The 13909-nt window shown below is 53.9% G+C and overlaps 1 protein-coding gene across 3 annotated transcripts in view; it reads left to right on the plus strand.

Moving 5' to 3' along the window:
- RIPOR3 (RIPOR family member 3) overlaps positions 1-13909 on the plus strand; it is a 59039-nt gene that overhangs the window by 23844 nt on the left and 21286 nt on the right. For 2 of the 3 annotated variants that reach the window (XM_081148531.1, XM_081148529.1), the window contains exon 2: positions 10710-10828. In XM_081148531.1, the coding sequence (XP_081004657.1) occupies positions 10710-10828 (119 nt within the window). Of the gene's footprint in view, positions 1-7030; positions 7134-10709; positions 10829-13909 lie in introns of all 3 variants that reach the window. The other variant, XM_081148530.1, reaches the window with a different exon arrangement.

The raw sequence follows: 13909 nt of genomic DNA on the forward strand, positions 1-13909 counted from the left end.
GGCTCTGAGAGGTGAGGGAGGTAGTGCGCCCAACATTACACAAACACTGAGCAGTATAGTCTGGATAGGAACCTTGTCTCTAACCACTCGGCTATATTGGGAGGGCAGGTCATCTAGGAACCTTCCATGGTAAGACTTCCTTTACAGAGTGGGTATCATTTTTTTTGTTGCAGTGTAACAAACTGCAGCAAACCTAGCAGCTTCACACGGCCCCCACTGAAGAGCTGCCAGTTCTGCAGGGCAGAGTGCTGGCATCATGAGGCTGGGGTCTCTGCTCAAGGTGTCACAAGGCTGAAATTCAAGGTATCGGTCAGGCTGAGTTCTTGTCACGATGATCTGAGACAAATCCATGTCCAAGATCATTGTTATTGACGTCATTCAGTTCTATGTGGCTGTAGGACTGAGATCCCGCGTCCTTGCTAGCTGTCAGCCGGGTTCACGGTCAGCTTCTAGGGGCCTCCAGCTTCCCTTACCATATGGCCTCCCATTTTCAAAGCCAGAAAGAAAGAATCTCCCTCACACCAAATCCCTCTCGTGCTTTAAACCTCTTTTGCCTGGAGGAGCATAATCAGGGAGTCATATCTCATTATATTCACAACTGCCACCCACACTCAAACAGTAGAGGATTATTCAAGGTCAAAGTCACTGGGGGTTTAATATTCTGCCTGCCACAGAAGGTCTTTGGTTCTAATGATAGTGATGATAATTACAGTTAGGTTGGTACTTTCTTCGTTTGCTTAGGGCATCATGGTTTTCAGGCCGATTCTACATTGGTTGTAGCCCAACAGTGATCCTGTGAGATACATTTTATCCCTGTTTTAACCATGAGAGAGGTGAATGCCTAGTTAGCCGGCTGGGGCTGCAGCCCGAATCTTCTGCCACTCAACCCAGGGCTCTTGGCACTCACAGCACCCCTGCCTCCATTAGAACCCTCAGACCTCATTACTGTCTTTGGAAGGGGCAAAGCATCTGTTTCCAGCCAACCCAGCCCTTAGGGAGTGTTTCCCTGTAAACTCACCACATTGGGTCATCGAAACTCTAGGGTTTTACAGGGATCACCACTGGGCTGGGTGAACCTCACCTCATTAAGCAGGAAAACCAATAACGCCTGAGGGGCACAGAATCCAAGCTGCATGTGTGCAGGAAGGCTCCCCTTGGCAGTGGCCCAGGCCCCAGTGGGGGAGGCGTCCAGCCCAGGCTGTGATGCCCTGGCCCAAAGGGAGGGGCCCCCTCATGGATCCAGAGAACCAGGCCTAGAAATGGGCCTGAACCAGGAGCTCAGGTATATAAGATGGATTCACAGCAGACATTCCAATCAGGGTCCCACCGTGGCCAGGATGAAAATCCAGCATGGTCTCTTTCCTGTCCTTCTGTTCCAGTTTCCTTTTCCAGAGAGGCTGTGTCTACTTAGCCTGGGCTGGGTCTTGTGCCTCTCCTCGGTGAGGGGACCATGGGGCTCTGGGCCAGTCCCATCAGACCAACAGCAGCAGGCAAGAGCTAAATCCTCAAAAGGAAAACGGGCTGCCATCAGGAAGAAAGTCCACAGAATTTGGGGTCATGGGAACCAGGGGGAGCATACTTGGCAATAAATTCTAGAATCCCCACCCTTTGCCCGGAGAATCTCATGTGCTGTCGCTTCACCTCCCCCAAAGCCTTCCCCTTCTCCAACTGTCAGTCATCACACGCACATTTCTGTGTTTTCTTATTTGGATCAGTCCAGTGCCTCTTTCCCCACCCACCAATGCTCAGGGCCCCCTCGGCACATCCCAAACCTCATTAAACTGCTGGACTAAAGAAAATGTTTTCTACTTATTATGGGTTGACTTGCATCCCCTAAAACATATGTTGAAGTCCTACACCCTTGTACCTGTGAATGGGAATCTTATTTGCAAATTGGGTCTTTGCAGATGTAACTAGGTTAAGGGGAGGTCATTAGGGTGAGCCTTAACCAAATATGACTGGTGTCCTTATAACAAGAGGGAAATGCATTGTGAAGACAGAGGCATGTAGGGAGAATGGCAAGTAACAACAGGCAGAGGTTGGAGTGACGCAGACACAAGCCAAGGAGTGATGGCCACAACCAGAAGCTGGCAGAGGCGAGGAATGACACTCTCCTCGAGCCGTTAGAGGGAGCATGGCCCTCTGGCCTCCATAACTGTGAGACTATACACTTCGTTGCTTTAAGCCACCCCGTGTATGGTCTTAGTTACAGCAGCCATAGAAAACCAATATACTCCCTCATATTCCTAACCTTAGCAGCGCAAAGCAGTAGCAAAACCTGTCAATTATTATTTGGGTTTTCCTTTTAATGAGAAAAACGCATGTCCTCCCAACTGTAAAATAAGGGTATTTCAATGGCTTCCATCTAATAAATAAGGAAACAGGCTCAGAGGACAAGTGACTTCTCCTAGTCAAATAGTTAGAGGTAAAGGCTAGACTTGGACTTGGGTTTTTTGACCCCCAAGACTTATACTCATCACCTCTCTGTGACTCTGTAGATGTGTGTCTCACAGGTTACTGCAGAGTCCCCAAACCCTAGTCCCCAGAAGTCACTTTTTAAAAATTGAACTTAGTACAATCCTCGGCCTTGTCCCTGTGGCAACTACCTGTTCCTGCCATGTTTTCTGTAATATGAGCCTCTATAAAGCGAACCCTCTTTCATTACAATTTTTTCATTGCAAAATTGGAGGCTTTCATTCCAAAACTGGAGGTTCATTCCCACCAAAATCCTCTCCCAATAGACCCATGCAAGAATGTTTGACAAAGAGGGAATTAATTGATAAACATCTTGTAGTACACAAATTCCGAGTCAGCCTAGGATGTTTTGCAACACTTTTGGAAACTCCAGAATGACAATTCAGCACAAGCTGTTTATTTCAGGCGGTTAAGCCACGTAGATGTCCCACGAGCTTGGGAATCCATTGGCTTCACTCACTCCCAAGGGCAAGCCTGGAGCCCCTCTTGCTTTCAAGGGCATTTGCAGAGGCTGGTAGAGCATGGCTGCAATACCTGGGGAGACCAGTAGGGGGTCTTCTTCCAACAGGAAATGGACTTAAGGCTGAAGATTCTAGAAATTCAAGGTTTTGGATTCTTGAAAACAAGTCTGTTCCTTTGGGAGAAAATCTACTCTCCTTACAATGTGGGTTAACAATCTGGCATAAAGAGGTGTGAAAAATATCTGACTTTTCCAGCCTCCCTACCCCAGGGAGTCTCTTGAGCTGGGGCCAGGGTGCCTGGGACAGTCTCTCTCCACCCAGCACCCAGAGGAAAGGGAAACCGCACATCCCACTGTCAAAAAAAAACACCAGAACAGCAGGCTGGCTTGATTTATCTCTTGTAAATTGTTTACCTCAGGACGACCAGATGGCTCATCTCTTGTTGAACCCTTGACCATTTCCCGTGCTAGCAGCCTCTATTAGCAAACAGCCCCCTCTCCACGGATCACATGTCTGTGCAGGCGCCCCGGAGCCTGATATTGGGGGAGCCCGGGGCATTCCAGGAGGTTGACTCAGGGCTATGGGTCCTCCTGAGATACAGGGTGTAGGCTGGGCCACCAATCGGTGCGGTGTGGTCGGATAGAGCAGCTCCTAATACCCACTGGGCTCCCCACTTACGGCCCTAGCCCCTCACCCACTTATGGGCTCCTCCAGTGTGGTCCCTGTTCACCCCCACCCTCACCTGCCACCATGAAAGTGCTCAAAATATGCCTGAATGCCAAGATATCCCTTCTGCGCCCCCGTACCTGGCTGTGTGAGAGTGGAACCACTTCCCCTGTCTCAGCCACAGAGCTTCAGCTACAAAAAGGGTGGGGGATGGGGTGGGGTGCTGACAGCTCTTCCTGCCGGCCTCACAGGCTGGGAGAGGTGGGTGGAAATGGGGTGATCACTTAAACTCCTACCCATCTCTGCCATGCACCTGCTCTTACTGTGACAAGCCCCAGTGGTGACTAATTTTTGAGAGGTGGAAGGGGGCACAATGGGGTGTGCCTGCCTTCCTGGGCAGTGGGTAGGGAGCTCTGGCTGTCTCTGGGGGCCTCTCTGGAGGCGGCGTCTCCTTCAGGGCGGTCTGGGTGTGGTGCGGGGGTGAGATGTTTAATTCTAAGCCGCCCAGAAGCCCTGCGCCTAGGGTGGGGTGAGAGAAAGCTGATGGACATTTTCAAAGCTCACTCTGCTTTCTGGTGGGGCTGGGGCGGGGGGCAGACGCGGGGTGTTTCTGAGAAGCAGGGCAGACAGGGAAACCTCTGGACTGAGCTCTAGGGAGGAGGGGCTGTTCCGAAGGACTTTGCAGCCTGGCCGGGAAGGCAGAATCCTCACCTAGGGAGCGAGGCTTCAGTGCCACAGATTAGAAATGTCATCAGAGAGGCAGAGAAAGCAGGCTCCACGCTCGAAGACATAGAAGGGAAATGCTGACACACTGGGGCACACCAATATCGGAAGCTTCTGCCACACACACACGCACACACACCCCTCAGTAAGAATGAGTGAAAAAGTGACTGGGGGCTGGGAGAAACTGAGAGGATCGCCATCCTGGATTTATAGGCAGCTCCTTACAATCAGTAAGAAAAATCTAGATGACTGGACAAAGGAATATGTAAATTGGCAAATCCCAGGAGAGGAGACTCTAAAGAGTGGCCACGTGGATCTCACTAGGAATCAGGGAGATGCAAGTGGACAAATGAGGCCCACCCCCCACTGAGTAGGGGTCAGAGTGAAGGGGGCAGGCAGATGTGAGAGCTTAAGCCTGACTCCTTAAGGAGGGGAGGCCCCCCAATACTCCAGATTGGGGGTGGGGGTTACACTATCATGACATTACCAGCATGACTGCTGTCTAAGGGGTCTGGCCCATTTTACTGACCTGTCAGCTGAGACCTGTAGGCCTGCAGTTGAGAGGCTGGGCCAACAGCTTAGCTGCCTGGACTTGAGCTCCTCAGTCCTAAGGGCCTGAACCAGGCAAAGTAGAAGCCACAGCACCACATCTTGGTGAGGGTCAGATGAGCTAAGTCAGGTCAAGTGCGAGGTTTGGCCTGACTCGGGCTCGTCTCAGTGGAGTTGAGAGTAGGGATAGTGGGAGGTAAACTGAGAGAAGCAGGGAAAAAGGCTAATTTGATCTGCAGAGGAAGACTTGGGTGGGCAGGAGCTGGAGAAGGCAGTGGCGGGCCGGAGGGGAGGACTGTTTGGAGGCAGACAGATTGGAAGGAGGGCTAGGAGAGGGCCAAGGAAAGGACCCAAGATGACGTCCATGGGCCCCTGGGTACCTTGGCTTTCATGGAACTCTTAAAAAGTATTAAATAGTATATATTATGACTGAATTGGTATAAAGATGAACATACTATATAATGAAATACAAGCTAATATATGTAAATAATGATATATCCAATATTATATAATAAAACATTCTTTTTGACCTAAAGGTTCATGCTTTGGGGTTCTGAGCCTAAAAGTAATCCCAACATTTACATGGGCCCTGTGCACGGGCCCCCGGGACCTCGGGGAGAGGGGCCTGAAGGCTCTCTGGCTGACGGGTAGAGACCCTGCTCTGGTGTCCCGCTGCGGGGAGGGGTGCTCTGTGTCTCTGACATTCTGGAGGATTTGGGTTTCAATGTTTGACACCCAACAGAGGCGCCTGGCCTGCAACAGCGACCAGTGTGTGGCCTCACCCTGTCCTCCCTTGGGGTCTCTTGGTCCTGCCCCTCCTCAGTCACCCTCGCTTCAGCCCAGTCCCTCCTGTCAGCCCTGCTGTTACCCCTGGTCCTACAGCAGGCCGGGGGGGCGTTTGGGAGGAGATTCAGCTGCCCTCCTGTGTGTCTCAGAGGCCCAGCTTTGGCCCCCACCTGTGTTACCTCCCATCCAGGCTCTGTCTCCGCATCCTGCCCCCCACCTGCACACACTCCCACCCCCATGACAGCTCAGGACACTCCTGCCCCGAAGAGTAGCTGTCTCTTCCAGGTGACCTGGGCCAAGGCGATGGGAGTGAGTCCCTTTCACGGAAATCAGGGGCATCTATACCTTGTAAAACCCGGGAGAGTTCACTGGGAGTGAGGACGACATTTATGAACCTTAAAAATTGTTTTTGGAAGAGGAAAGCTTCTCCTCGGATCCCAGGTTCGTTGTGAAAAGCAATGGTCTCCAGACAAAAGGACCACAGAGTCCTCCTCACGGCCTAATTACTGTGTGAGCAAGGGCGGCTCTGTTTTCTTCAAATTCACATTTTTTTCTAATTCTGAGGGACACACGTCCGTTGTAGAACATCGGTAGGGCATTGCTTCACAATGAAAACTGAGACTACGCTGCACAGAGTTGGTATCTCGCTCTTTTTTACTGAACATCTTATTTTGAACATTTTCACATGCCATTACTCTTCAAAGTCATAGTCCTGATGGCCACACAAATGTCTCCGCCTGAGCAGTGGGCGCAGGCGTGCTGTGAAGTCCAGTACGAGGGCCCCCCTGTGCCCTCACGTGGTCACTCATGTGGCGGGGTCCTCAACGCACCTGCGGGTGTGAGTGGCAGCCGGACACGAACTCCTGCCAGGCCTGCCCTGGGCAGGAGGCCATGGGGGCGCAGATGGTAGACCCCATCTGGAGAAGACAGTCTAGTTTCCAGAGCTGCCTCCTCGGGGCGCCCAGGCCTCGGGTCCAAACCCACATTCCTCACCCCGGGCTATTTTGCCATTTCCTTTCATGCTAAACCAGAGGGGCTATTTTGGAAACTCCTGTAAGCAAACTGAGCCCTGGCTGGTGTTTGAGCGGATATGAAAGAGCCCTAAGTGAGGGGCTCAGGCATAAAAGCTGCCCAGCCCCGGGAGCCCAGCCGTTAAATTTAGAAGCCTCACCTCCAAATGAGGTGAAATTGCAGGTTCCCTCCGGCGGGCGGTGGCTTTGGCCAGCAGTGAGAGGACAGATTTAGTGGAGTGGGCTCCGGCTCCCCCCAGCCACACCTTGGAGAAGAGGCCCAGGACAGTCCCCAGGGTCTAGGGAGCAGCTGGCTGTGTGAGAAGCCCCTCCAGCTGCCTGTCTTCCCTGTGCCCACAGGCTGCGTCCCAGTGGCACTGCCAGCGAGTGCTGCCCAGATTGCCAGGCCAGAGAGAGGCAGCGAGGGACACTCGAGAAGAGGCAGTCGTGTCTGCCACTAAAGGTTTGGGACCTGCATGACTTCTGTGCCTCTCTCCTCTCCCAGGGACCAGCCAGGCCTCTGGCTAGTCTCTCATGCCCTGAGGAGTGCCAGCTGCCCAGGGCTGCCCTGAGTCACCTGCCCACAGTCCGGCAGCTAAAGAGTTAATGCCAGCCATAGCACGGGAGGTGGGAGGAGGGGGGCTGCAGGTGGAGGTGCCCAGCCTTTGTTCTGGGTCACAGTACCCCTGTCTTGGGTCAATGATTAAACAGGAATATAACCTTTGGTCAAAGGTGACCAGCCTTCAATGGGGCTGCTCAGGAGCTGCCCACAGAGGGTGCCTGAGATTCCAGGGGTCTCAGTCAGGCCATCCCATCTCCAGATCTCCAGCTGGGTGAAATGGTAGGAAAGCTGACTTGGGTCCAAAGGGGACCACAGAAACCTGGGCCTCTGCACACACCCTGAAGCCTGCAGGGCATGAGGCTTGATTTTCCTGGGCTACACCCTCAAACCCCCCCTTCACGAACCCACTTCAATTCTGGGGCCTTTGCCTCCCCCTCAGCTGGGGTCTGGCACTCATGGGAAGGGGCCAGGCTGTGGAGTCCATCCTGCCCAGGTTCAAATCCCAGCTCTGGGGTTTCTTACCTGTGTGACCTTGGATGAGTCATTTTACCTCCTCTCTGAGCCTCGGTTTCTTTATCTGCAAAATGGAAATAATAATAATACTTGCCTCCTAGAGTGTGGAAAGAACTGAATGAGATTTTAAGCCCGTGGAACAAGTAGCAGACAGAGTGTGGGCTACCCAGAGTCGGCCATCAGGAGCTGCTGCTCTTGTAATAACGTGCCATTGCAGCACAGCCGTGCTCATTCATTTACAAATAGTCTGTGGCTGCTTTGCTCTAAAACTGTAGAGCTGAGTCATTGTGACCAAGACCGTATGGCCTGCAAAGCCAACAAGATTTACTCTCTGGTTCTTTGCAGAAAACCTTTGCCCACCCTCGGAGTCTAGCACGTGGTGGAAATTCTTACCTTTTATCATCAGCTTTGTTCTCCCACTGCTTGCACTCTGGGCTACACGGCCAGGTGACACGGTGGGAGCAGTCTCCACCTTTCAGTCTTTGTCCTCTGGTCCCAGGAAGATGTGCTGTGAATGTGCCCCCAGCCCTGGGCTGGCTCCAGAGTCTGCGTCCCCACCACTGACGTGGGTGATCTCCCTCCCTGCACCCTCCTCATTCCCTTGCCCAGCTTTGGGGGTTTGTGGGGGCAGTCAAGCAGTTTGAGAAGGTTCACCCAGAGCAGGTGCTGAACGTAGTGGGGATGGGGTTCTCCATAAATGTTTAACCATCAGCAGGAAAAAAGCCCTAATTCATAGCGCTCGCTGATTTTGTGGTGTAAATATTCCTACAGTGTCTGATCTCAAGCTACTAAATTCCTGAAAATGTAACAACAGACTCTCTGAGCTGGTCTAAGCCGCAGCATCGCAGAGCAGGTGGGGGCTGTGGGGACCTCCCTGTGGGGCTGGGGCAAACCCTAGGGTGTGGGACACCTGACCATGCACAGTGAGAAATGCTGGCATTGGCTTCTGTCAGGCTCCGGCTCTAAACCTGGCTCTGCAGCTTTCGAGCTGGGTCCCTGGGCCAACCTTGTCACCTCTCTGAGCTTTAGTTTCTTCATCTGTTGAATTACATTTGCAATAGCTCCTAGGCCTAAGGGGGTTGTGTGGATTTAATAAGATAATTTACATAAGGCATTTAGCCAGGCTGGATTAATGAGCACTCAATAAATGATGCCTCCATTACCAGATTGGCTCAACCTCCCCATCTCTACACAGCATTGCTGTTCATGAATTTAGAGCAGGTGACAGTCCCTGCCACTGGGGCTTGCCACACAGTGAGTGCTCAGCACACACAACCAGCTTCCCCCATCAGGGCTGGAAGTCACTCACTGGCTTCTCTGTCTCAGCAGCTCACCTCCAGGGCAGGGGTCTTGGTCAGAACAAGGGCACAGAGACAACCAGCTCTTTTTGAGTGTCTCTTGCGTTGTGTGCTCTCAGCTCACTGGCCCCTTGGACCTTTCCTGAATTTCCATTTTACATATGTGATCACTGAGGCCCAGAGCCTGTGAGTGGCACTGTGACAGCCAGGCTTTGGGCCTAAGCCTGGCTTTTCTGTTTCCAATGCTCTCCTGTGGGGTGGTGGGGTGGGGGATGAATAGGAGGGGCAGGCTTGTGGGGGCTGCACAGATCTACTGGGGGTTCAGAGCGAGGGCTGACAAACAAAAGGCAGGACTGGATGCTGGACAGATGTGGCTCGAAAGAGAACATTACTCAGGCAGAGGCCCCAGCCTGTGCAAAGTGTGGAGCCTGGACTCAGTTGGGGGTGGAGGGGATGTGGAATGTAGTGGCCTCACCCGTGGGAATATGAGGGAGTTGGTGGGGTGGGGCCTTTTTACAGGTTTAGCCGGGGCAGTGGGGTCCTGGAATTGGTGGGCTAACCCCACCCTGGCTGAGGAGTGAGGTATGAAACTGTAGCAGCAGAGATTTAGGTTAGATATGGAGGAGAGCTTTCCGATCATCCGTGCTGGAAGATACCAGGCCACAGTCCCAAGGGATGTGGTGGCATTTTTCCAATCTAGAGATGGTTTGGAAAAAAGAGAAGACAGCCAGGGTTCTAGGTTGGCCTCATTGCAGCTCGGGTCAGAGATGGGGCAGTGGAGCAGGGGCTTCTGGAGGCCTCTGATGTCAGCAGCCTGGCTTATATGAATTGGGCTTTGTCACTCCCTGCTCAAAACCCTCCCATGGCTCCCAGTTACCCTCGCCCAATTGTAAGGCCGAAGTCCTCCCTGGGGCTACCAAGGCCCTCCATGGCCTGCGTTCTGCTGGCCTCTCCGACCTCACCTGGAGCCATGCCCCAACCCCCTGAATTTGTATCAGATTCTGGATTATACCATGTCATCTGCACCTCCAGGCCTTTACCATGCTGTTCCCTCTGCCTCAGATACCCTTCCCTACGCCCCTACCCCCCTTCTCTCCTCCTTAGCCTTTCCGTCTCAGTTCTGGGTTGCCTTTTCTGTGGCTGGGCCAAGGGCCCCCTGGGTTCTCCCACCCTTCACTATCGACTCCCTACTGTAATTGTCTGGTGGCTCGTTGGCCTCCTCGCTGGAGTGGGAGCCCTGGAGGCCAAGAGCTCTGCCTGTCTGCTCAGTGCGTGTCTGCAGCATGGGGTCTGGCACACAGTGGGTGCTCAGTGAGGATTCCTGGAGGGGTGAGGGTTACTGGCAGGGAGGAGTAGCAGAGGGGAGGTGAGACAAGCTAGGTCCAGAAGCCGCTGTCTCCCCCGCATGAGGACAGAGCATTGCTCAAGCATTAAGAACCTGAACAGAGTACAGAGACCTGGGTTTGAATCTCACTCTTGCCGCTGCTCCCAAGCAGGTTCCCTAACCTCACCAAGCCTCAGTTTTCTCATCTGTGAGCTGGGGACAGTACTGGCAGGCCGCTCTCTGTTGTAAGGGCCACAGAGGCCATAGTAGAGGATGGCCAGCCTTGGGTCAGCTCTCACCAGATGGCAGTTTGAGGCTGACTCTCCTGTCCTCTCTCTGTAGGTGACAGCCATGTCGGTGAGGGTGCGGTTCCTGTCCTCCGGGGACGCAGGGGCTGTGGGGGTCGTGGGCCGGAGTGCCTCCTTTGCGGGCTTCAGCAACGCACAGAGCCGCAGGATCGCGTAAGTTCTGCCAGTGGGATGGGTGTGGGGCTTGATCCAGGGCTGGGCTGGGATGGCAGGGACATCCTCGCTCTCCTGCCAGGCCTGCAGCCCAGGACAGAGTGCGTGGTGTGTGGTATGTGGTGTGTGTGTGTGACTCTTGGTGTTGGGAGAAAACTACCAGGCCCACTTGGCAGAGCAGAAACCTGAGGCTCAGAGAGGTGGAGCTGCTTTCCCAAGGTCACACAGCCAGACTGATTGAGAGTTGAAACTTCAGCTCCTGGGGGAGGGGTTAGGATGGAATGTTCTTCCTGTTTGAAAAAAATGGAAAATGGGGTCACCTCTCCCAGCTCTGTGACCTGGGGCAAGTGACTTCACCTTCCTGAGTCTCGGTTTCCTCATATGTGAAAAGGTAATCACAAATGTCCCTCCCTCACGGCTTGTCGTGAAGGCACAATGAGGTGGCACAGGGCAAGCAGCCGGCACAGGCTGGCACACGCTGGCACACAGCAGGTGCCTGTGGGGAGTTTCAAGAGGAGGAGCAGCCTCTGTGGAGACGGGTCTGGGGTCAGTGCTGACCTTCTGGACGTGAGTTCATGGCCGCTACGCCCTGTGTCTCCCGCAAGAGGAAGGTGCGTTTTTGCTTCGGGGGCCATTGTCTCGCCAGCCCAAGCCTGCTGGGCCCTGGCTCCGCAGCTCTGAGTTTAGCCACACTGACCTCTCTCCCCTCCAGCCTTGGCACAGGCTGTGCCCTCCACCTGGGACTCTCTTCCCACCCTTCACCTGGCCAGTTCCTGCTTAAGCTGCTTTGGGCCTTGGTGTCAATGCCTGTCCTAGGGCACCCCCTGGGCGCCAGACCAGGCCTCGCCCTCCCATCGCTCTTTCCCTCGGTGTGACAGGTGCACATTAGAGCCCCGTGAGGCCTGGCCGGACAATCAGGCCCCCCAGCTTGTCACCTTGTCCCAGGCTGCTCAGTTTCGAGGTGTGCATCTTGAGGTGTGCCTGGAAGGAGTGCATCTCAGGGTTGAAATTCTGGAGTGTCCCAGCTGGAAGAACCCTTAGGAATCCCTAATTCACTCCACAAATATGTATGGCACACCCACTCTGGCCAGCCCCAGTCCCAGGCTCCAGGAAGAGACCCAGGCCCCACCCTCCTCCAGGGCAGCAATCACTGAGACAGATCCAGTTGTGGGGAGTGCTGTGGAGGAATTGAAATGGGGGGGGCAGGGTATCAGAAGAGGCCCTCCACGAGGCAGGAGCACGTTCAAGTGAAGGCCAGACAGAAGAGAACGAGCTGGTCACATGAGGACAGGGTGCAGGGGTGAGGAAGCCTGTCAGGTGGATGAAACAGCAAGTGCAAAGGTCCTGAGGTGGGAATGAGCCTTGAGGGACAGAAAGCAGGCTTGTGGCTGGCATGTGGGACAGTGGTGACAGAAGGAGGAGGACCCTGCAGGGCCTCGTGGGCCACCATGAGGACATTCACAGTGTGAGGGGAGCCACTGAAGGGCTGAAGCAGAGGAAACCAAGGCCCTAAAATAGGAAGAAATTTGGCCAAAGTCCCAGAGGGATGAATGTGCCCCTGACCCCATCCTCCAAAAGGAGAAAGTGCAGATGCCGCAGTGAGGAAGGCACACAGTAGGTGCTCCATAAATGCTGCTGAAAGGCTAAGTGTAAACTGTCCAGGGAATGATGCTGTTTCTTGACTGAATGAACCATTTCTGAACTGCCTCTTCCTGGGCTTCATCCGGGTCCCCCACATCATGGGGTCTGTAGTCAGGGCTGCTAAGGACAGCTGTGCAAGTTGCCCAGCCAAGGGGGCCTCGAGCCAGTGACCCTCCCAAGCTGTGTGCCCTGGCACGGAGCTGGTGCACCCAGAAAGCACTTTTCTCTAATCACAGAGGTGCTGTGGGGACTCTGTCCGTGTGGTCTGGCAGAAGGAGGGCCCTGCAGACTGTCACAGGGCCCCTCAAGTAGATTTAACCCTCTGCTGTCGCCATGTAGAAATTCTTGTGTTGAACAAAGGTCTCGGTGTTTTCTTTTGCCTGGGGCCTCACGAATTCTGTAGCCAGTCCTGCCTGCAACTCCCCTCCTGTCAGGCCTTTGGGGTCCTCTGGACTTCGGGCATCCATAGGAAATGTCCCCATGGGCCATCCTCCAGCCTCTTGCTGACCCCTCCTGGATTCCCAGGGTCAGCTTTCTGGGAGGCAGAGGACAGAGAGGATCCAACCGGACACTAGGGCTTATCGGTCAGCAGTAAGGGTAAGAGGCAGGTCCTGTCAAGTCTGCATCCTAGTCCAAGAAAGAGCGCCCTGGTGGCCATAACTGTCTTGGGGGCTCCTCCTCCCTGGGGTCCCCCCTCGGGGAATTCTGGAGGATGCCTCGCCTAGGCAGGATCTGCAGTCCCTGAGGGGCCACCATCTGGCCTCAGCCTTTGCAGTCCCCTTGTCCCTGGGTGAGGAAGAAGCTGCCCAGGACCATAGGAACGAAGTGCATCTATTTTTAACTTCCTGTCTCTGCCCAACTCCCAGGGGTCTAGACCCTTGGCTCCAGGACTGGACAGCCTGGACTGGGTTTCAGGCCTCACCTCTGGCCTTGTTTCCCAGGTAATTCAACCAGGCTGAAACACAGCCACATTGCCAAGGCACTGAGCTGCTGGCACGGGTCAGGTAAAATAACCTTAGATGCAGGGCAGGAGAGCAGGGCTCCACTTAGATGGGATGGGTAGATGGCCCCTTTGTCCCTCACCCCCACCCCTGCTCTGGAACCTGAAACTCCTTTGACTCTGGACAGGGTTTTTAATTTCATAATCAAAGAATTCACTTGGAGAAGTAATCTGGTAGGGGAATTTTACACTAAGGTGTGGATGGTTGCTATAATTAAGCTATATATAATAAGGTGGGGGATGAGCGGAGGCCATGCCCTGACACTGTCCCATTCTGTCCTGATTAACAGGCATAGCTGTTCATACTCCCTCCCTGCCACTCCCCAGCCAGGTCTCCCCCCGCAGGCTGTCAGGTAGATACCTTCCTGAGCCAGGAGCCCCTGCAATGTCCTCACCAACTTAGAATTCTTCCGTTGGGACAGCTGAGAAGTGTAGGTGGG

Source organism: Miniopterus schreibersii (genome assembly GCF_964146895.1).
Source record: "Miniopterus schreibersii genome assembly, chromosome: 10".
Taxonomy (NCBI): domain Eukaryota; kingdom Metazoa; phylum Chordata; class Mammalia; order Chiroptera; family Miniopteridae; genus Miniopterus; species Miniopterus schreibersii.